The sequence below is a fragment of the Vanacampus margaritifer genome, chromosome 2 (genome assembly GCF_051991255.1).
Source record: "Vanacampus margaritifer isolate UIUO_Vmar chromosome 2, RoL_Vmar_1.0, whole genome shotgun sequence".
Taxonomy (NCBI): domain Eukaryota; kingdom Metazoa; phylum Chordata; class Actinopteri; order Syngnathiformes; family Syngnathidae; genus Vanacampus; species Vanacampus margaritifer.
The window spans coordinates 15,692,629-15,715,760 of record NC_135433.1 but is presented as its reverse complement, the minus strand read 5'-3'; the positions used below and the strand labels follow the sequence as shown (position 1 = coordinate 15,715,760).

General features: G+C 41.4%; 2 protein-coding genes across 2 annotated transcripts; both read right to left on the bottom strand.

The window, feature by feature from the left end:
* Positions 1-4,058: 4,058 nt before the first annotated feature.
* Positions 4,059-6,793, bottom strand: LOC144044314 (melanoregulin). The gene is made up of 6 exons (XM_077558647.1): positions 6,631-6,793; positions 6,382-6,538; positions 5,198-5,363; positions 5,021-5,111; positions 4,780-4,943; positions 4,059-4,484 (listed from the first exon to the last, which is right to left on the bottom strand). The coding sequence occupies exons 2-6, from the start codon at positions 6,462-6,464 to the stop codon at positions 4,284-4,286; spliced, it is 705 nt and encodes a 234-aa protein (XP_077414773.1). The 5' UTR covers positions 6,465-6,538; positions 6,631-6,793; the 3' UTR covers positions 4,059-4,283.
* Positions 6,794-7,582: 789 nt separating this feature from the next.
* On the bottom strand, positions 7,583-22,581 carry stard3 (StAR related lipid transfer domain containing 3). The gene is made up of 15 exons (XM_077558646.1): positions 22,454-22,581; positions 21,067-21,296; positions 20,904-20,981; positions 20,155-20,232; positions 20,016-20,069; positions 19,644-19,761; positions 19,467-19,568; positions 19,344-19,399; positions 19,183-19,275; positions 16,222-16,284; positions 13,714-13,809; positions 11,106-11,185; positions 10,913-11,017; positions 10,713-10,806; positions 7,583-9,792 (listed from the first exon to the last, which is right to left on the bottom strand). The coding sequence occupies exons 2-15, from the start codon at positions 21,280-21,282 to the stop codon at positions 9,661-9,663; spliced, it is 1,365 nt and encodes a 454-aa protein (XP_077414772.1). The 5' UTR covers positions 21,283-21,296; positions 22,454-22,581; the 3' UTR covers positions 7,583-9,660.
* Between the last annotated feature and the right edge of the window lie 551 nt (positions 22,582-23,132).

Sequence of the window (23,132 nt, the reverse complement as noted above, 5' to 3'; positions counted from 1 at the left end):
CAGAAATGCTGCGTGTAAGTGGGATTGCTTCGATAGCTAGTGAAGGCTTTATTTGATTACTTTATTAAGTGTAATCTTTTGCGTGTTCAAATAAATCAGAATTGAGACCTCATGAAGAAGTTTCCTTTGCAAGGATTTATTAAGAGCTCTTAAGACACAGGAAAAAAGCTTACATTCGAAAAGTGATGTTAAGCTCCCAGTGTGTAGAATATGGAAACACCCAGTGTCTTTATACTAGTAGAAAAGATTCTCTCCGCCTCTTAAATTTAACAAAGAGATAGTGTTGACAATAAGCAGGCACAAGATACTGACATGATCATCTCAGCTCCCCACCAGCTTCGGAGAAATGATGTAGATAGGCTTTGACCTTGGACCTTCAGTTTTTACGACCAAATGACTAATGACAAGAGACTTTGACAACTTTTAAAACATACACATTCTTATCTCAAGAGATGGTGAGGAGTAAGAGGTTCAAATGTAGCTCACAAAATCATTATCACATTGTTATTCATTTAACTACACATAGTTATATCACATCTATATACCTATAACTAAATTCAAAAACAGTAAAAATATAAATTGAAAATGTTAAATGTCAACACTAGCTAGCATTAGCATATTATTAGCTTTGTCGCAAAGAGAGGGAGTCTGGCATGATGATTTGATAGCAAGTTTCCGTTTTTCATTGCAGACTGATTGACTGGATTCAACCTAAAATCGTTGATACTCAATTTAGACTCTTCAAAGGATTTCTACTTGAGCCCATTTCAGACAGCGTCATGGTCTGACATTAACAGGTGACCAAAAGTCACGTAAGTTCACCGATGCTACCAGTACAAATTTCATAAATAACTATGATGAAATCAGTACGGGCTTGTTTGTTTGTTTTAAATAAAATCATCTTACGTGCATTCTGGATCACTGACTCTACATGCTTCACTATTTCATCCACAAAGAGGCCTATACATAATTGTACATTTTTGTTTTGTTTTGTTGTTTGTCATCTAGTGATGAACTAATAATTCATTCATTTTAAAAAACAACTATTTAGTTCAATAATATGCAAACAATTATTCCTATCACATCAACATAACTAAATTTTTTTAAATTTATAATCGTAGGTCTAGTAATCGGTAATTATATTACAAAAGGTTGACATGTTTCATCGCCATCTTTTTGCTACGGATGCCCAAAAGACAACTTCGCGAACATAGTCATGGGTTAGCCCTGCAATGGATCGACCGCTGCTTACCTTCCACGAATGGGATCTGCAGTTGCTCGTTTGGTCCCGTGATTTGGGCTCCCGCCGTTTGTCGCCCTCTGCTTTACTCTCAAAAGTTTTTACTAGCTTCTTCCACTGCTACATAAATAAAGATGACTTGACTTGACTAGCCGCTCGTTCCAGCCAATAGCCCGGCTAACTCCCACTAACCGCTAATGTTAGCTTGCTCCAGCTAACTCCAGCTTGCTTGGTCTTTCGGCGTCGCTTGCCGAGGTTCTTACAAGTCCTGTCGCTCGCCGAGATGCTCTTTCGTTCACGCCAAATAATAATATTGGTGGTAGGCTTGCGAAGTTTGGTCTCTGAAGAGTACCATAGTTTGAGTGCTTTGAAATGCATGCGCTTCGGCTTTATCCTATTATTTGGTGACATCAACTTTTACACATTGTACCTTCAAATATTGTTTTAAATTCGATTATCTATGTACTGGAGTACAATGCCGTATTAGGGCCACGTATAAATATATTTTTTAGAGGGCGGAGGCAATATTCCGAGAAAAAAAACTAACAAATTTGGCACTTTCTAAACTCGCAAGTTTACGATTTTTTTCTCTCGCAAATTTGCCACTATAAAGTAAAGAAAAAAACTTACACGTAGCGTAGCTCTAGTCTAATCATGTGAGGATTTGTTGGTGGTTAATGGAACACTGTTTATAAAATGAAAAAGCAGGATGGAGACGGATTCATTCTTGACTTAAAACTTTATTCGTCATTCATCACATTCAGAGCGACAACACTTCCTGATCCTCTATCAGCTGACTAAACACTAACCAATCAGATGCTAGCATACTTTAGGTAAATGCAATTGAATGACGGAGAGCAGCAGATTCGACACATCAATTTAGATACTTGTACAAAAAAAATTCCAAAATGTATTAATGTGTAAACAATAATTCTGGAAACATAAAAGTACAAGTAAATATACATTTGAACAAATTAACTTAAATGCTTGATCGTCCGTGTGCGGACCTTCGCAAAGCGAGGCGTCTTTGTCGCTGGCCAGTGGCCGTACACAACGCTTCAAAGAGCGAATGCCTAACATGATATGGTTAATCTATGCTAAAGCTATTAGGCTACTATGTCCTTATTTGGAAATCCGACCGAAAGTACGAGTAGTACGCTACGTGTATGTCTCGTAAGCAAATCTGCCACTATATAAAGTGGCAAATTTGCGATTTTTTTTCTCGGAATATTGCCCCGCCCTCTAAATTTTTTTTATATACGTGGCCCTAATACGCCATCATACAGGAGAGTGTAAAGAGTGACTTTTATTTGTATTTTTTAAAAGTGTCTTCCTTTATCGCTTGTACTTGCATGCTTTTTTTAGCCACTGAGCCCACAAGCTTCTCTGTTTTATCCACAGGTAGGCCTACCTATATAATGTAATTATGAATTTTGTTAAGCATTGTTTTAAATCAGGTCAGCGTCAGTTCTGGTAGGGCCACCACCCAAAAAGACTTCATTTTTTAGCGCATCAGAGGTGACAGTCGAGCTGGGATTTATTGCCTTTCAGACACAATTGGCTCAAGTGCGCGTTTTCACAGCCACTGCTGGTTTCTCTATGAACATAATGAGCTGTGTGGTACGGACGGTAAATCTGGTGTTCAGGCTTCACGCTTCTGATACGGAAGCTAAAAAATTCCCAGGGACTGGATATGTCCTGAAACGGGTCAGGACAAGAGAATGACTATAAATACAAATATGCATTTTCAGGTTTTAGGTTTAGTGTTAATAGACAGTGGTTAAGATTTAGAGATTAGTTGGGTTTTTTTTAGGTGTTGTTTATCATGATTTAGTAACTTTAGTTGTTAGGCTTTAGGGATACGGACGGTGTGTGGGTTTAGGGCTAAATAGGGTTAAACATTGAGGTTTGTAAATATCAACAAGCAGCAAAATGTTAACCGCCGTCTCAGACAGAGAAAAACATTGCCATCTGTTAAGACGTGTTATGACACCATGGCAACACCGATGAATAGCCAGTGTATCATCTGACAACATGACAGAGTGGCGCTGCATGCTGACGCTCACCTTTTAAGATGATTTCGGTGGCGAGTTATGCACTGGTGATGAACCCCGCTCATGACGAGATGCGGTGTGGTGGTGAGGGGCGGGCGCTAGGAGGTAGAGCTCCGTGTTGCGTAACCAATACACTGTCACAGCTGTCGGGTAGGTGACATTTGGATGAGCTGTCACCACGCTGGAGATGGGGGGCGAGAGAGGAATTTGGTGGAGTGCAGAACTGTCAAGGGGTTGAAAATAAAGCAGGGCGAGCAGCCATTTTGAAAGATTTTCGTTTTGTTTTGAAGGAAGTGGACTCATATAATCCTAAAATGGTGGTTCATAAAGACCCTCAGATAGCGGATTCATTTGTAGTCTGCCCACATCCAGCCCCAGATTTGCTGAGGTAATAACCATAACAAACCCGCGTCTGCACAAGGTTTTAATGTTCTTCATAATGATTGCGACCTTTGTAGAAAAAGTCATAATCGTCTCACGCGTCGTGCAAATATGACCTTGGGCAGACCCTGTGTCTCAAACTTCACAACAACAACAACCTGCAGCAACAGCTGAGCACCAAAACAGCATCCAGCTCCCCAGCCGGGACCACCAGACACCGGGCGGCGCCCCGCGCTTGGCCCCGGGATTTGCGGCATGCCTGGCGGAGCGGCGTGTCCCCGCCAGCTGGACCCAAGTGCACAAGCACACCGTGACCCACGCCAAAAACATCACCCCGCCCGACTCCAAATACCCCGCTGACACCATGTGACACAGACTCGTGATAGACTTCACAGGCTTGCAACTTTATTCGTTATCATTGTGGACATGACAAATACAGAGATCAGCGTGACTTGGGGGGGGAGGTTTTTTTTTCGCCAAACATACTTGAGCGAGTCAGCTGTTTGGATAGGCAACTTATTGTCTCATCATGTGAGACCCTTAAGATTCTCAACCTCACGGCGAACATCTAACCTTGACGTCTGCCGCCCCCTGCCTGTTGTCTGGAGCTACTGCAGCCCTTCAGACTTCTCCAGACTCTCCCCGCTTTCGTCGTCGGGGCAGCCGTTCATGGCCTCCACGCGGGCCAGCAGCAGCGGCAGGTTGATAACGCCGGGCGGCTCGTCCTCGTCAGAGTCGTCCCGGGGCGGGTAAAAGCGCTTGGCCTTGGTCAGAAAGTCCTCGGCGATGTCCAGGTACAGCAAGCGATCCTAGCCAGGAAGGACAAAAAGGTTGGGAGCGAACTGAAATCGAGCGTTTTCTACAGCTGGCAATGAGTTGTCCAGATCTCTGTGGAGACATTTTGGCCCACTTTTCCTTGCAGAATTGCTTTAATTCAGCAACGCTGGAGGGGTCCTACGCTGATGCGTGGTTTTCACAGCTCCCAATTGACAAACCAAGAGCAAAACCACAATATGTTGGTTTCAGGGTAAATTAGATTCTGACACCATCACAGTGGTGAACAACCCCGAACTGAACTTAATGGACACTTTTCAGGCTTCTCACCAGGATGAAGAGGTATCTCTCGGGCGGCAGCTCCCTGCTGCTGAAGAGTGAGGTCTCCGAGTGCAGCGTCTGCAGCAGAGAACGCGCAGCGGCGGCGTCGCGCATGCGATCCAGCGAGGCGCCGGCCGACACAGTCAGCAGCGAGTCGGCCTCGGCCATGAAGCCTGCGAGACAACGTCGAGGGTTAACTTTCATTAAGCATACTACATGTGCTTCTGAAGAAAAAAAATATGGGGCTGACCAAGGTTCTCCAGGATGGTCTTCCACTTATCTCGGACTTCCCTACGCGTGTCTCGCATGGCCTCGATGTCCACGCTCAAGCGGCGGTAGCCCTATAAAGAACAAGACTGCAAAGCTCCTTCATTGTGCCTCACTTATTTTGTGCGTGTGTGTATTTTTTAAAAATATATATGTGTACAGTGGATCCCATGCGGGTCTTGGTGCGGGCCTGCAGCAGCGAGTGAAGGGCCCGGTCGTCATCCCGCTCCGTGTGGCTGGGGTCCCCAGGCTCGCTCCAAAGGTTGGTCTCCTCATCGCGGCGCTTCTGCACCTCGCGGTTGAAATACTCCAATGGATCCGGATTCCTTCCAGGTGCGGGCAGACATTTTGGATCATTATTACAGTCGGGGTGTTTAAAAGTGCATTAATCAGTCTTATTTGCCAAGCTGTGTTTTGTTTAATAGTACACTCTAAAAACAGTTAGGTCAAAAGCAACTCAATTATGGATCAAAAATGGACCGATTGACTTTATGGGTCAATTTGAACCGACTTTGAGTCAATAAATGGGTCTTTTAGTGTAAAACAACTCATAAATATTGGTCAGATCCTTTACTTAGGTGAAAAAATTGGTAATTTTGTATAAAACAACCCAAAAAGTTGGGTCATTTTTTGACCGTTTTTAGAGTGTAAACACCATTAAAAAAAAACAAGAACATATTTTTTAAATAATCATAGCGTATAAAAAGTTTATTCTGATTCTCTTTACTGTATATTACACATAATTTTTAAAGTGCTTTATAGTACTGTATAATTGTTTGTTAAAATAATATAGTACAAACACATTAAATTGACTTAAGTGCATTTAGCACATTGCAATGTGAAACATTATTTCGTGACCAGGGTGGCTGAGGGGCAAAGAGCAAAGAAAAGAAAAAAGCTTTATAAATATATGAATCCGTAAAAAACTACTTTATATTTGCTTTAAAAAAAAAAAAAAGCTGCACCAAAATATATTTAAATAAATTTGTCTCTAAAACATAAAATACATTAGAAAATGTTAAATATTAATGTGTCAACATAGAAAAATCCTTACAATCCAGACAATACTTTATTTTAAAAATGTTCAAAATAAGAGTATTAAATGTGAAAAATATCAAACAATTTCATAAAACATACATTTCTAAAAAATAAAAATAAAAAATAAAATCTGGGTAAAACATCTTGTAATAAACTGGCACCACTATAAGGCAGCACATTTTCTTAATTTTATTAAGATATCCATTTTGGTTTTTGGTCTCAGACTGCATTCCTAATGCCTCAGCGAGAGGTGAGGACTTCATTTTCACACACAAAAACTTGAGGGTATTGGAAAAGCGTTTTTACCCCACTAAGGGCTGCTTCTCATTGTCGTCATTGTCGCCAGCGCAGCAGCAGCAGCAGCAAAACTTGCAGAACGCCAAGCCCATGGAGGATCAACGCTGGAATATCCCAACAACACTTGTCTTGAATGTCTGGGGATGCCTTTCGCCTCTCTCACATCCTGGCGGGGTGAAAAAAGAAAAAAAGAAGCTAATTGTGTAAATGTGTAAAAAGTCTGCATCCAAACTTTTTTTTTTTTTTTTTTTTAATTACCTCATTTTCAGCTTCCCATCTTCCGGGATGCTGCGGCGGAGGCCAGAAAAGGTCTGCTGCCTCTTGAGTCAATTCACACACTCAACCTCACGCATACGACACAACATCGCCCCGGCACACGGTCACAGCCATGTCATGTGAGTGGGACGCACATCCCATCGCATCAGTGGAAGGACAACACCTCTTTTCTTCATCTACATCAGGAGCCGCCTTCCGCACTTAGTCTCAAAACTGGCACGATTTGGCTCCCGGGGGCCTCGAGTTCGCATGTGACTTACAGCACAATTAGTTTTATTGTGGATAACAGTGGTGCTTTAGGTCACCTGCTTTTCACCAGAAAAGGAGTTGAAAAGTACAGTACAGTAAGCACTAAAACAACGTTTTGTCTCATGAAGAAGACGCTTGTGTATTAGAAGAGCATACGCACATGTCTCTTTGGAGAACATTCTTCTTTTATCGCTCAGCTGAGTCTCTCAAGCTCCTTGTGAATGGGTCAGATGGACTACATGCTTCTTGGGTGGACGGGAGAATAGCAACCAGTATGAAATCTTGAGTGCACAAATGCTAAATAAAACAAAGGACTTACAATTCAAAACCAATAGTATTCTTGCTCTGTCATGGAACAAGCTCCATTTTGACAAAAATACTTGGCCTATCTTTGTAGCAGTTACTAGTCCAAATCAAAAGGGTTCTTGCTTTGATGCGGAACAATAATCGGTTCCAAAATGCTAACTGGTTAGAAGGTTGAGGATGAACCTGTTTTGATTTCACTTTTTTTTTTTTTAAACTGCCTTAGCCCTCTTGTGTCCAGATATCATTCAAAACAAACAGAGCCCTTATCTCAAAATAAGACATTTTTAAGGCAAGGATGATTGAAAACTATTTGTACGTTAAGCACCGTATTGGGGTTATTTGGTCTTTATCATTCAAAATCAAACCATTGAAAGAAAAGGACTTTATAACATGAAATCAATTTATTAGACACTAGCTAAAAAACAAACAGTTTGGTCAGTTTGTCATGATGACTTCAAATGAATGTTTGTGTAAACACTACAAGTACAGTATAATGTGTGTGTGTGTGTGTGTGTGACAGTGTTAAAACATTCATTCATTAAGACACAGAAGCAAAGATTGCGTTGAAGGCACCGAAAATTCCTCCACGGCTCTTTACTCTCATCTGACATTTTTCCACACTCACATGTCTGCTGCTATGTGAGCTAAGAACAAACTGTTCCCTTTGGCGGGGATCATAACGTTATCATGATATGCTCTTTATTCTTAACACTCCCAAAACAATGGTTGTGTGCTTAAGAAAAGTCCACAAAGCTGAATTCTAAAAAAAAAAAAACACTTGAGTGTTCAGCGTTCGTGCTTCATGCTAAGCTTGTCTTGGTCATCCACACAAATGTTGAATTAACACTTCTTCCATGCTGAAAAGCATTTACATTTTTATTTTTATTTTTTAAGCTTGGGTGACCTTTCCTGTACAAAAGGCGGGCAGCAAGGTGCCCTAGAGGTCAGCATCTGCTTCACAGTCCTTAGGTTTGGAGTCCAAATCCCATAGAGTTTGTTTATTCTCCCGAGCTTTCCTACATTTTCTCTGGGCACTCGGCCTTCCTCCCACTTTCCAAAAGCACGCATGCTAGCTTCAATGAAGACTCTGATTTTTCCCATAGGTGTGAATATATTGATGGTTTGCCATTTTACGAATTTAGCTACTTCACTTTCAGATTTTGGAGGGAACCTATCTTACGTTATTCCTGAAACCGCCACAGTAAAACAAAAATCATTAAAAACATTTTTTTTTTTAAATTGGCACCATCTGGTGGTTACTTGGCAGCAACCATCCAAGTTCAACTGAGGGGAGGAGCTTCATTTAGGCATGCCACATCTTTGGGAATAAAAAAAAAAAAGGTGCTTTACCGCCACCTTCTGGCATCTACAGGCAATTACAAACCAGTTTGTGTGGGCGTCAATTACTCCCAGATTTTCGCTATTTGCGGGAGACCTCTGCCCCTTTCGGCGGCGACCAATCCAGGGTTTACCATGACATTTGCCAAAAAGTCAGCTGGGATAAACTACAGCTCACACAAAACCCAAATGAGGGCAAGAACTTTAGAAAATGACTGGCTGGCAAGGTGTTCTGAATGGTAGAACGTCACTGAAATCAAAAGAGTTGCATTAAAGGACTTGATGCACAAGGCCCAGTTGGAATCGCTATTGGTTCATTCCTCCTATATTCCAATGTGTGAATTGAATCGCCTTTAGAGGGGCTTCAAAATGTCCGAAAACTCTTAAATTTTCACAAGCGTATGTACCATAGCAAAAATGTAGCCATTTTAATCTCTAACCTGACTCCCTGAAATTCAGTCACTTACCCCTCCCAACCAACCTCCGACACCCGTTTCACCCATTGACATGAAATTGGCATCTATCATCATTGGCATCTATTGACATCTATCGTAATATGACACACAGTCTCAAGTTGGCCATTGATTTAAAGCTGCGGGGATTTTGAAGAAGGCTTAAAAAACAATCAAACCGCTTTTAGATGAATGACTGATTATAGAACCTCAGGCTCCGTCATACTGAAAAAGGATGATTAGCAGTAGGGTTGCAAAATTTAAAAAGTTGGAAACTTCATGGAATTGTATGGGAATTAATGTAAATAAACCAGAAATGTATTATTTCTCCATCATAAATTCTCATGGAATTTTCCCAGACTATTGCGATCCTATCTGGCAGCCATTTTGTGTATGCACCTGAAGGCAGGAAGGATCAGCTTCAACTGGTGCCGTCTCCCTTATGCGACCAAGTAGGGTAAATATTGAGTAGGAAAGCACCAGATAGTCAGCAAACGGACCAAAGAAAGCAGAAGAAGATAAGGCTCAGAGAAAAGTTCAGTCTTAATGGCCGCGTCATTTGCCCAAACGTGGCCAATTCGTGCTCACGTGCTTCACGTCTCTTCGACTTGAGAGGAGACGAGTTCGTGCAGACGCGTGCTTCCCTGTCTTTATCGGGGCCATAGTCCTAGCACGGGTGGTGTTGGCGGTGGCAGCGCATGGTGGGCCGCAGTTCGGCGATGCGGTGGCGCAGGTCGGACATGAACTCAAACATGGTGGCCGCCAGACTCTGGTGAATGAGGTAGCGCGGTAGTCGACCCTGAGAGGAAAAAACAAACATCCGTTTAGTTTTGCAAGTCAGTTTGTCACATTGTCCTTTCTCGTTTCTGGGAAGATTTTGGAGGGAGTCTGATTGGATTTAAGGCCAATCTTGTGCATTCTTCCACATCACACTCTTCCGAGTAAAACTAAACAAACTAGCTAGCAGTAGCCAAAGTGCATTTTGGATATTTATTTTAGTTTTTGTCATTGCTGAGTTTTGATTTATTTAAACAGAGGAGATGCTCATAACATATTAATACTTTAATAGAACAATCATTCTATAGAGGAAAAGCTTACATTACTTTAGTTAAAAGTCCCTGTAAAGTGAAAATATGTCTTCTAAATTTGACAATCCACATAGAAAAGTGCCAACAACTTGCCAAATTTGAATGATTAATTAAAAAATAAAATCACTGCGTATACACTAGTAGTACAATAGATGAAAAATGGTGAAAAATCAAGTCACTCTTGCTACTCCTAAACACTGTGGACATGTCCACTCGACACGCTGAAACCACGCCCCACTCAACCGTCAATCAAATACTACTACGATATGTAAAAATGGGATGCTACTTGTCTAGCATCTTTCTTATGCCTACATATAACCACATGTTTGAACCGTAAAAATGTGACGTATGCACACTAATGCCAGACAACGAGGCACTCTGAATTGCACTGATGTGAGCGAAGGGTCAAATTCTTACATATTGGGAGAGGTGCGACTATCAACCCCCCCCCCCCCCCCCCCCACACACACACACAGGTGAAAAACAGTTTAACACTATATCTTCACAACTAGCTACTGCATAAATCTTTGCACATTTTTCATCATGTATAACGTATTTAAAAACAAATCTCTGAATCACTTCACAGGGTCTTTAAATAAATTCATTGCTTCATTCATTCAGTTCTCTTCACCTTCAGATCCGTGTTGAGGATCCAAATGAAGGTGCAAACGGACGGGTTGCTGCTGGATTTGAGTACCACAAATCCACCGGGACCGTTCTCTCCCCTGTTGTGCAAAACATTTGACGAAAATGTAGTGTCAATTCATTTAAAAATAAATAAATAATAATAATTATTATTTTTTTTTTTTTAAAGCCGTTTGCTTTTCCAACCTGACATAAGGCCCACAGGGTGCTTTGGCGTCGTGGTCGGTGGCCATGCCGGCAGAAAGGTAGCATTCTCGTTTACGTTCCACACGGCGGACATTGACAAAGTCGCTGGGTGGATGAAACACATGATTTGTAAAAAAAACAAACAAAAAAGCAGAGAAGTCAAAGAGATGAGAGCTAAGCAGCGGCTCGGTACCGGGCAGACACCACTCCTCCAGCCGCCCCAGCCGAGACGTCATACGTCACCAGCGTGTTGTCGTCCACCCGCTGCAGGATCTGAGCAGGCAGGGAAAAAAAACAAAAAACTATAGACTAATCTCGAATGTTTAAAAACAGGACTAACTAGCATTGACTTGGACTGAAACACATTACAAAACGTTTTGTAGTTGGCGTTGCTCAGCCAGATATAACCCTATAGGTTTATTTTTTGTCTATGTTTGCCCATCGATTGGCTGGCGACCAATCCACGACATACCCTACCTCTCGCCCGAAGCCAGCTGGAATACGCTCCGACACGTGTATAGGCTACCGGCCCTAATCAGGTTAAGCCGTCTAGAAGATGGATGAATGGTGGTTTGCTGACATTTAGGATACATCTATCATGACCAAAGTTAAGGCACTTTCTGTGTTGCTATCTCCTGAGTTAATTAAACAGCCGGTCAAATGATACATAAAGTACATGTGAAGGGTTAGGGTTCACATGACACGCGATCCGTGGATTAGTTGGTGAAAAAACAAACTGCGCATTCACACAAAAGCAAAACAAGATCAGTCCACATTCACTATGATAGCAGCAGAGAATCTTGAAAACCCTTGTGGATCACCTAAGTCGCATGTAAGCAAGCATTTCGGCAACTGGGGTGAAATTAATCCTCAAATTCATGATACAGAATTTTTTTTGTCTTTTTTTTTCTCCTTCGTGAGTCATCACCTCATCGTGGTGGAGAGGTATGCGTGTCCCAATGAGCCTAGGAGCTATCGGAGCTGTGGTCGTACGGTGGTTGGTGCCTGTCGTGGCGGCAAAATCCTCAAACCCGCTGGTGGAGACCAGCGGTAAGGGATGCCGTCAAGCTGAAGGAGGAGTCCTACTGGGCCTTTTTGGCCTGTGGGACTCCGGAGGCTGCTGACAGGTACTGGCTGGCCAAGCGGAATGCAGCTTCGGCGGTCGCTGAGGCAAAAACTCGGAGATGGGAGGAGTTCGGTGAGGCCATGGAAAACTACTTCCGGACGGCTTTGAAGTAATTCTGGTCGACCGTCCGGCGTCTCAGGAGAGGAAAGCAGTGCCACCATTAACACTTTGTATAGTGGAGATGGGGTGCTGCTGACCTCGACGCGTGAGTTGGTGGGGAGAATACTTCAAAGTCCTCCTCAATTCCACCGTCACGTCTTCCTTTGAGGAAGCAGAAACTGGGGACTCTGAGGTACGCACTCCTATCTCTGGGGTCAAAGTCACTTTGGTGGTTGGGAAGCTCCTCGGTGGCAAGGCCCCGGGGTGGATGAGATTCACCCGGAGTTCCTAAGGGCTCTGGATGTTGTGGGGCTGTCGTGGTTGACACGCCTCTACAACATCGCGTGGACATCGGGGACAGTGCCTCTGGATTGGCAGACCGGGGTGGTGGTCCCCCTTTTTAAGAAGGGGGACCGGAGGGTGTGTTCCAACTATAGAGGGATTACACGCCTCAGCCTCCCTGGTAAGGTCTATTCAGGGGTGCACGTCCCGGCCGTGGAACAGTGGACCAGCTCTACACCCTCGGCAGGGTCCTCGAAGGTGCATGGGAGTTTGCCCAACCAGTCCACATGTTCTTTGTGGACTTGGAGAAGGCGTTTGACCGTGTCCCTTGGGGAGTCCTGTGGGGGGTGCTTCGGGAGTACGGGGTACAGAGATACGGGCTGTTCGTTGAAGCCGTTGGGATGAAAATCAGCACCTCCAAATCAGAGACCATGGTCCTCAGTTGGAAACGGGTGGAGTGCCCTCTCCGGGTTGGGCATGAGACCCTGCCCCAAGTGGAGGAGTTCAAGTATCTTGGGGTCTTGTTCACGAGTGAGGGTAGGTTGGAGCGGGAGATCGACAGGCGGATCGGTGCAGCGTCTGCAGTGATGCGAACTCTGAACCGGTCGGTTGTGGTGAAAAACAGTTGAAAGGCGAAAAACATTCAACTCAAAATGTCAAATATAGCCATTTAGATTTTAGGAATAAAAAAAATTTATACCTTGTTATTTTATACATGGGCCATGTATAAAATAAGAATGTATCTGGCTCATATTGCAATTAAAGTTGTGCTTCTAAATCCTAAATGGCCAAAATAAACATTTGGAGTTGATTTTTTTTATTTAAAGGGATACTTGAATCATTGAGCCATTTTCAGCAGTAATAAGTTGACATTTTGTCCAGAATTAGATTGATAACTTCATTATTTTTCCACGTACAATTCATACCTTTAAAAACACACTTTCCCACTTGCTGTCGACTGATGATAACATCACCTGTGCTGAAGAAATAGGCAACGGCCAATCACGGCTCACCTGTTTCCTAGGTTTGGTCAGCAAACTGAGCCATGATTGGTCATTAGACTCGTCACCCGTTTCTTCAGCACAGGTGATGCCATTGTCAGTTTGCAGAAAGTGGCAACATTTGTTTTTAAAGGTATTAATTGACATGAAAAATAATAACGTTAGCACATTAAAGACAAAATATTATCTTATCTATCTAAAAACGATCCGATCCGTGATCTGATCCGAACCGTGACTTTTGTAATCCACTGCACCACTAATTATTATAGAAGCTATGAGTGGCCAACTCTCACCTGGCAGGCAGACACAGTTTTGTTCCACAGGACCATCTTCTCAGGCTGCAAAATGACCTCCTGGTACACCAGTTCAGCAGGACACTGCATAAAGGCCTGGCAGAGTACAAAACAACAATCTCACCAAGCATGCCAGGACTACCAGAAAGCGCATCAAATTGCACGGCGGTAGTGCAACTAATCCTCACTGTATACAGTAAGGCAAGTTATTTCTCCCAAGCCAATGGTGAGAAAAGAAACCTTAATATGATTATCCTAAATGGCCAATAGTTTTCAGACTGGATTTGGGTTGGAATTTCCCGCCCTCTGTCTGCGGATGTGACATTATGTACGCGTTGTAGAGTACACGAAAAAGGGAGTGTGCAATTTAATTTATTGGCCACACGTAGCAGCAGCAACTCAAAATTAAATTTCCTGCATTGAACAGCTTTCAAAGAGAAATTCTTAGTTTTGCTGCATTGAAGATATGTTATACATTGGAAATATGTAGTACTTTTACACTACGTTTTCTTTTAAAATTCAGGTTGAAATCGCAGTTGTCCATGTAGGTTCTTGTTCGATTTTTCGACTGCATTTTGGATTGTCTTCAAATTTGATGTCAATTTTTCTATTTAGTTTGTGACCATACTTTGCTTTAAATGTTTTTGTCAAATTATCGTCTCTACTTTAAACCAACTTTATTTCAGGCCTAAGTAGGGCTGGAAAAAGAGTCAATAAAGTCAGATGAGTTGACTTTAAGAATAGGTCAACCTATATTTTCTGCCTCGAATCTCCGCCGGAACCATGTTTGAGCCATCCATGTTTTATAGACGTACTTTTTTTTTGCAGACGCACGGAGTATTGCAATGGTATGGGATTTCTTCTGTTAGTCCACTATCTAGTGGCCGAATGGCAGATGTTATTTCATGCTTAAAAACAACAACAGACCATTCTCTAAAAAACACTCAAGTACTTAATGGGTTTTTATTCAAGACAATACAGCACACTGAGCTTCCCCAAAACTCTTACCAATGGATTATTGTTGAAGCACTTTCTGAAAGTGACTTTTAAAATACTATTACATGTGAAATGCAGACATAATGATGTGTGTGAACCAAATGGTGGTTAGCTAATTTGCTCCCAAAAATGTATAAATACGTTCTATTTTAAATGTTCTAAGTGTCCCAAAGACGTATTTATAAGTTTTTAATGTTTTTTTTTTTATGCTAGAGCATACAGAAGGCTTTGATGCAGCCTCTCAATCGCAAAGAACGGTTGAAAAAAATGGTAGTTATTACACAAACGGCCAGCAGGTGGCAGCAGAGCAAAGGAGATAAACCAGGGCCATGTTGAAAAAACTCAATTACTTACAATTCTAAATAGATTTGTGAATAATGATGAAACTTAGCTATATTCTAATGCTAATTGCTGCATAACGGAAACAGATAGAAATGTACTTTTTTCCCCCGATGAACGAAGAGACTTTCTTTTGTTAGGTTCCATGTTTTTATAGCAATAGAACACTATAGTCTGTGGGCCTTGCAAAATCTGTCAAAATCCAGTAAGTGAAGGGGATTTCTTTTGTGAAAATGGCTGGGAGTGAATTAGTTAATATTTGTTTACCTTAAATGGGAATCGCTAGCGCACTAATGCTAACTGTGATTGCTAACCGTTTATCATAGGCTAATTGTGTTGTTTAATAATGCTCATGCACAGCAGATAATGGATAGATAGTTATGTCCACTCAATTCAACTCGTGAAGACATGACGTATGTGTGAACTAAATGGTGATTAACGTTTGTTTAATCACTAGCACGCTAATGCTAATCACGATTGCTAACCGATTGTTGGTGTTTAATAATGCATAATGTATAGAAGATAATAAATTATGAGTAGCCTACTTATATCAGTTCAGAACTAGGTCCAAGCTGGTGACTCATTCTTCAGTTTTACAGTTCAACAAAATCACAAAGAATAGAAATGAAAATGGTCCATATAAATCAAAGATTCACATGATGATGTCCAGTCAGAACTATGCAGGGCTGAAGATTCGCTTGAAAAGTCCCTTTTAGCACGCTTGTTTACGATCCACTAACAAAGTGGTAGACCCTGTTGACGCGCTAAATACCAACCCACAGCATCAACAACAGCCACATTGTCCCTACACATCAACCAGGGCGTTAGTTTGCAATTACAGTGCCTTAGCTAACCTGTCAGACCAGATGACCGGAGCCCTTGACTGTTTTCTGTCGGACATTTGTTGAGCAAAAATAGTCTTCCACAATTTCACAAAGCTTCTATGGTACAGCCGATTGATTAAAGCGGAAAAGATGTGACCTATTTGGTATGAGTGACGTGCTAACTCTAAGCAATGAGGCAATGAGAATCAACGACGATAATGGGATCATACAATTTAAAATAGCGCCGTCAATGCAAACAGAGACAACAAAAGTAGAATGATGTCAACAGGATGTAGGTCACCACTCGCCAGTGAGCGTGACATAGTCATGACAAACGCTGCTCCCTCACCTTAAGGATGAACGTCTTGCCGTGGAATGGAATCTCCAGAGTGTAGATGGAGTCGCCGGCGTCCTGAAACAACACATGAAACACAGAAATGTTTTAATTGAATTTAAATAGAGAAGACTCAGTGTGCATGTCTGCGTTTATCAGTGCTAAAAATGAAAAATAGTTGTGTTGTTGTTTTGGGGTTGTTGTTGTTTTTTTTGTAAGAAAAAAGTCCCTTTGTGCACACTTATTTATTAGCACAGGCCTCAACGATTTTGATGAATAATCTCATATCAATCACAAATCAAATTTATTATGTATACATAAATGTTTTGGTCTCATACTTTATGCCGAAATATATGCAAACCAACTACTTTATATGAATGGCAGTTTATCCACTTAGAGTTGTTAACTAAACCCTTCGACTGGCAGTCTTTGAAGCGTTCTCTATGGCACACAATATACAAAATTCTAAATTACAACAATGACTACATTTAAAAGCAGGCAATAACCCTTGAAAAACCCAAATATTGGCAATATTGGACATGTAAACACATGCAATAAGCTGAATATGCTCTTATTCGGGTTTTTTTAAAAACCCGAATAAGACCCCTGACCCTTTTCATAACCCGAATTCTTGCTCATATAAACACATTCAAAATACCTTGATTGAACGGCGCATTGTTTTTTGCTGTGCGCATGCTCTATATTTTCTTCAATCTTTTCTTCTTCTTCGCTTACAGTATTTGTATTCGCAAGGAATCTTGGTCTTTGTACTTTTCGATTTGTATGCGCAGCTCCGTCCCTCTCGCTAAAGGAGTCTCGTTTGAATACATTGATTTCACTGTGTCGTTTTCACGTTATTTTGGGTCTCTACGGCAAAAACAAAAACGCAGTGGTTCCCACACCATGTTGATACTTGGGTGGGCCACCCAAGTAAACTGGCCACCACCCAAGAAGTTTTCAAGAAAATTTATTTAAAAAAAAAATATATATATATATATATAATTATTTATTTATATAAATAAAAAAAACGTGTCGCGACCACATATAGTGCATATAATGTTAATTCGCAGTCACTTTGTGGATCGTGAGGCAAGAGGAGACGTAGTAACAGGACTGAGATGTAGTAACATGACTGAGAAACACCCCCCTCCCCCCCAGCAATACTTAAGGTGGTGTAAACAAACATGACGGCACAGCAAAGAGCCACACTTCTGGAGCGAGGAGGAAACAGACTACTTTATTTAGCGTAGTGAGTGACATAAATATTATTTGTGTATTTTATTGACCGTAGAAGGTTAAAAGTAGAAATCACGTCTATTTACGTAATGACGTCTATTTACGTAATGACAGGGTATCCAATTGAGCACAAATGACCATGTAAACGAAAGTATCCCTGTCCGCCACAAATGTAAACGGGTTACCTCGAATGTTTCGGAAAGCAGAATTCTGACCTTAACCCGAATACTGACTGCATGTAAACACAGTCAATGATACAAACAAATCTGTGGCTTTATCTATTCAACTTTTCATGTTTCATGAAAAGATATGTAAACGTGGATTGTACTTATTGAACTGAACTTATCTGGACACCAATTAACCCCTAGGCGTTATTGTGACCATTTTGGGGCTTTTTGTTGGTTCTGACTAAGCCGTTTCAAAATAAAATACTGCCCACGGGATAAATAAATAAATAAATTACATTTGTTTTGTTTTTTCAAATTCAATTCGAATTTGATTATCGTATTTTTGGGACTATAAATCAGAGTATGTCAGACCCCGAAAAAAATAATCATGAAGAAGAAAAAAAAAGAACATACAATTCACTCCGGAGTACAAGTTCCAATTTGGCAGGAAATTAATTTTTACAAAAACTGAGACTCAAGACTCAAAATCCGAAATTTTGTTCCCTAACTGTGTTGACGGCAGCGAAGGGGTTCTGCTTGGATTCGAAACTTTAGCTTTTAACTATGGAAAAGTTGTTCTTTTTTTCATTATTTTCTTTTAAACTGGCTTATATGAACTACAAACCTGTGTGGTATTGTGAGCAAAGATAGAATCCTGGTGGTCCTGGACGCCACAATGCGCCACATCCTAAAGATTGGTGGCGGTAATGCACTGTAATTATTTGCCAACAGCAAATAAAGTAAAAGAAATGTAAGAAGAACAAGATGACGTAGTATGGCAACTAACCTGTGACATATCGTCAGTTTAGCACATAGTATGCGCCGCAAGAAGGATTGACTATTACAGCACCAAAGAGCGCAATAATCGACAAGGATTCTACCTTTGGCCACAACACAACATGGAATTCTAGCCCTTTTAAACTAAAAAGAAAACTTTTCTGTAGATAAAAGCACAAGTTTCACATCCAACCAGAAACTCGTTCAATGCTGTCAATACGATTAGGCAAGAGTAATTCGGAGCTCTAATTTTAATATACAGTATACAAGTCACACTTAAGTACAAGTCGTAACTATGAGACTTACTTAGTCTTAAAAATACAGCAGTTTTCAGTAGTAAAACATAAACAAAGTGAGGTTCTGCATGCTGGAAGAGTGAATGAACTTTTTAAAGTGCGCCATAAATAAAGTTGAGTTTCGTTAAAACAGGAACTTTAAGACAAAAGCAGTACTCTAAGTTAGGCTTTGTTGAGTAGTTCACTGTTTCCAAAGTATGACATGCACAACCTCTTATACTACTTTATGTAAAAACTTACCAGGAAGTGCAGTATGTTGAAGTTTGACCGTTATTTTGATCGTTTTTTTTGCTTAGGCAAGATTCTAAATTGAGAAAGTGAGCCTAAATGCTTGTTTTTTCTTGCTATGTGCCCTTTGACTGGCTAGTGACCAGTCCACAGTGTACCATGCCTCTTATCCACAGTCAGCTGGGGTACACTACGGTTACCTGCAACCCTAGTCGGGAAAAGTACTACAGAAAATTGATTTTGAAGCAGCCAAAGAGACAGGTGGTGCTCACGTTGTTCTTCTCAAACTTCCAGTTTTCCTCCTGGGTGAGGATCTGCTCCACGATGGTCATGGCCTCGCGTCCTTGTCGAACAAATTCCTTCTCCTGCACCAAGAGAACGCACAGAAAGTCAGAGAAGAGAGGTCTGTGAGACAGTACCTCATTTGGGGTACCTGAGTGGTGACAGCGCGACGGCCGAGACCCTCCTCGTCGAGATCTTCTTCAGAGCCTGTGGGTGCGGGGGGGTGGGGGCGTCAGCAAATACGTGGGGGTAATAAAAGCTCAAATGGCATTACCTGCGACTGATTCGGGCGGCGAATAGAATTGTCCGTCAGACACGGCGCGAGGGTACATAACGGGAGCCCGCTCGCAGGCCGCGTTCACCGCCGCTAGGTAAACTGAGGACAAAATGTTCAAACCTGTAAAAGCTTTTTTTTGTTTGGGAATATTTCAATTTGATGGCCGCCACCCACCTCGCTCATCATCCGCCTCCTGCGGGAGCACTTTGAAGTCCAGGAACCAGGTCTCCAGCCAGGCCACCACGAAGGACGTGATGGGCAGCACATAGCCAAATGCATTCTGGGAGAGAAGCTGGTTGCACACAAAGCGGGGTGTTCACCATAGACATGCTGTATTGTATGTCTATGGGTCACAAGGTGAAAAGTAGTGCAACTTCCTCATTGCGAGGAACGCGGCTCGCAGTAATACGTGACTGAAAGCGCTCCTGTCGACTGAAGTGCTTTCAGTCACTTCCATGCCACTGATGCAGAAGTGAAAATGTGTATGAGGTGGAAACTGATAAACCTGCATTACACAACAGACATAGAAGAAGTAGTGACACTCACGTTTGAAACGATGACCTTCACCACAAGGAAGACACTGGTCAGGAGGGTGGTGACCTGCAGGGTGTTTATTCGGGGGCTTTTACATCCTCATATTTGGGAAATTTTGGGGGTAGGTGGAATTTGATCAAAGATGACTCACCGCAATCACCCACCAGTGCCTTAGCCTGAAGGCGGCGTAGCCCACCTGCAGGCACAGGAAGCGGAACAGGGCCAGGAGCTGTGAACAAGAAGAGGACATATTACTTATTAATACTGCCCTCAGAACAGTGGAACGCAATCCCCCATGATAAACGAGTGACGACTGGAGGGTGAAGGTGCCTCGAAAAATGGTTGAGTTTCAAGCATAACCCCAAAGTAAAAATAAATAAATACAAACAAACAAAACAAATGCTTTGTAGTGTATCAAATATATTAGGTTTCCTATTACAATCCACTTGCATTACGGACACAGTGAGGCAGCAAGCTACTTGACCAGTGATTTTGGGGCTCCCTCTAGTGGTATGCAAAAGATAGATAAACATTTATTTAGCTACAATTTTTTAATCAACTTTTATTTATTTACATAGTGATGTCTTGCACACTATATCCTCTATAAAAACCAAGTTAATGTTCAACATGTGCATAATGTTCAGTGGCTTACAGCTACATCCATCCATCTTCCTAATGCTTATCCTCATGAGGGTCGCAATAACGTAATATGTTTTTGGACTAAAACATCTACCATGCTTTTGATGACACTTAGGCCTAATTTTACTGTACTGTAATGTTGGTGATGATGATGGTATTTGGAGAAGTACAGTAAAAAGTTTGACAATCACTGTACAAGACCCAGCAGATGACTCAGAGTGCAACAAAATTTGACTGTACAAATAATCTCCAGTTACTCACGAAGATGTCAAAGAAGGAAGACCTAAAGTTGTAGTGGATGACCTCTTTTTCCAAGCTGTCCCAGATGGTGCTGGAGATCTACACGGAGAGTCCATGAAGACACACATTAGTCAAACTTTAAACATAAAAAAAAAGTACAAAAACAAACAACGAGGTCTCGCACATTGAGCTCGATGATCCACAGCAGCGAGATGAAGAGTAAGTCAAAGGTGACAAAAAGGCAAAAGGTGCGGCGCACGTCTGAGATGAGCTTGCGCTCGGCAGGCGGTGGCAGCAGCAGGTACGGGGAAGGCAGCGACCACGAGGTGGAGTACGACGCGTTCAGTGAGGCGATGGCAGTCAGGCTGCCCCCGAGCTCTCCGTACTCCGTGCCCGGCATTTTCCCCACACGACCTCAAAGCACACACACAGAAAACCGTGATGAAGGCTTGGAACCACTGTTGTGTTGTATTGAGCACAATAATTATAGCAAATTCAATATATTTTTTTTTAATACAATTCAACACTGCAATCAATGTGGTCGAATACAATTTTTTAATCGCAGAGCCCATTGGAAAAAAAAGAACTGCTTCATTTCGGATGGTTGGCTTTATTTTTTATGCAGAAAATATGTCAATTTTATCTATTAATCTACAGAGTGTAGAAAAGTACAGTGGTACAAAAAAATACATTAAAAAATACATGGGAAGAGGACTAAAAAAAAAAAAAGAGATACCTTTAGATACAAGTATACCACTTTTACTTTACACTGTGGACAATTGGACAGTTTCGAGTATGTGAAAACAGCCCCATGTCCAGATATTTTTGTCTGTTTGTTTTTTGTCCATTAAGATGAAGCTGACACAGATCTGAAAACATGTCAGCTAATAGTATTTTTTTGTACTCAAATTGTACAATCAAAGTTATTAAAGGCAAAGACTGCAAATAAACAAAACCCATGATGACACATTAATAATGATAGCATTTAAGCGTATTTCAAGTATGTTTAAGTGTATTACTGATTTTGACACTAACAAAGAGCGTCGCCAACAGTGAATCACAACCTCTCAATTGCCTCTTGAGATAAACAACTGAACAAGTCTCTTCCCTTAGTCATCACTCCACAGTTAACTGTATAATACGTCATGCCTCATATTAGCATACAGTCATTTACATATAAGAGTAAGCCTATTTTTTGTGACCAAATCATTTGTGAGCGCGTTAGCGACAAAACAAACATCTGTGTACTGCACTGGTTATTTGTTGTGAGTCAAGATGTCAGGTAAGAGAGACGACTAATACTGCAAACAAAATACAAATTTCAGAGGAGAATACGGAATGATTTATAAATGATTTTTTGATAAGCAACAATGTGATTTAGTTTAGTAGCTATCTTACAGCTGCTAGCTGCCCAGTTAGCTCACAGTGGCTAATTTACCTTCCTTATTTGGCTAGCTGTGTGAGGAATGTTCAATAAATTAAGGCCAACACGCGAGTGAAACTTGTTTACACACATGTTTCTTACGTCTTCATTAAAATGACACTTCATGATTTAATAGTTTTTAACTTACTTGTTTACCGCGTCGCCATCACAATGCCAAGTTTTCCTACCAAGTCTTACGACCTTCCGAAGATTAAAAATGACAAGGAAAGATAAATCCCCCTGTCGTCGTCTCGCTGACGCTCAATCACGTGATCAAGTCGTCCGTGTGCGCTTGCGCGGATCCTTCTGCATTCATTCAAAAAGATGAGAAATATGATTTATCCCACTCGGATTGCCTCAGTTTAAAATCCTTTAAATTATGTTTCGCCATTCACGGTCTGTTTGGGGCTCGCTATTGTCGAGTGTCGCATGAAGTCGTTAATGTGTGTCCTCGATTATTTCCTGAAATGTTTTTACTCAAGCGAGTATGTATGGGTTTTGTTTAAAATTGTATTGATTTATCAAAATTTTAGAGGCAAAACAAATGTTGATTCGATCAAAGACGATATTAAATACATTCTTGATACGATATACCTGTGTATCAAAAAGTAAGTTTCACACTACATGGAAAACGCAACCGAAACTGCAACTCAAAGATCATATGACCACTGCTGTCGTGGTAAACACATAGAGAGTGGTAGCTACACACAACTTCCTGTTTCGGCAGCATTCCGAACTGCAAACTGTTCCTATTCGTTTTGTTTTTTTTATTTAGTTTTTTAATTTTTTAATTTTGGTAATATATAAACTACGTGACACCATCTGCA

Bases quoted from the DNA above. Each gene is read 5' to 3' on its own strand.
- LOC144044314 (XM_077558647.1), bottom strand. From the start codon at position 6,464: ATGGGCTTGGCGTTCTGCAAGTTTTGCTGCTGCTGCTGCTGCGCTGGC. The intron at 4,944-5,020 runs GTCAGCCCCATA...GTTGTCTCGCAG, and splicing joins GACCATCCTGGAGAACCTTG to GCTTCATGGCCGAGGCCGAC. The intron at 4,485-4,779 runs GTGAGAAGCCTG...CTTCCTGGCTAG, and splicing joins AGAGATACCTCTTCATCCTG to GATCGCTTGCTGTACCTGGA.
- stard3 (XM_077558646.1), bottom strand. From the start codon at position 21,282: ATGCCGGGCACGGAGTACGGAGAGCTCGGGGGCAGCCTGACTGCCATC. The intron at 19,569-19,643 runs GTGGGTGGCGGC...TTTTGTCCTCAG, and splicing joins GGAGGCGGATGATGAGCGAG to TTTACCTAGCGGCGGTGAAC. The intron at 11,018-11,105 runs GTACCGAGCCGC...TCATCCACCCAG, and splicing joins GGAGGAGTGGTGTCTGCCCG to CGACTTTGTCAATGTCCGCC.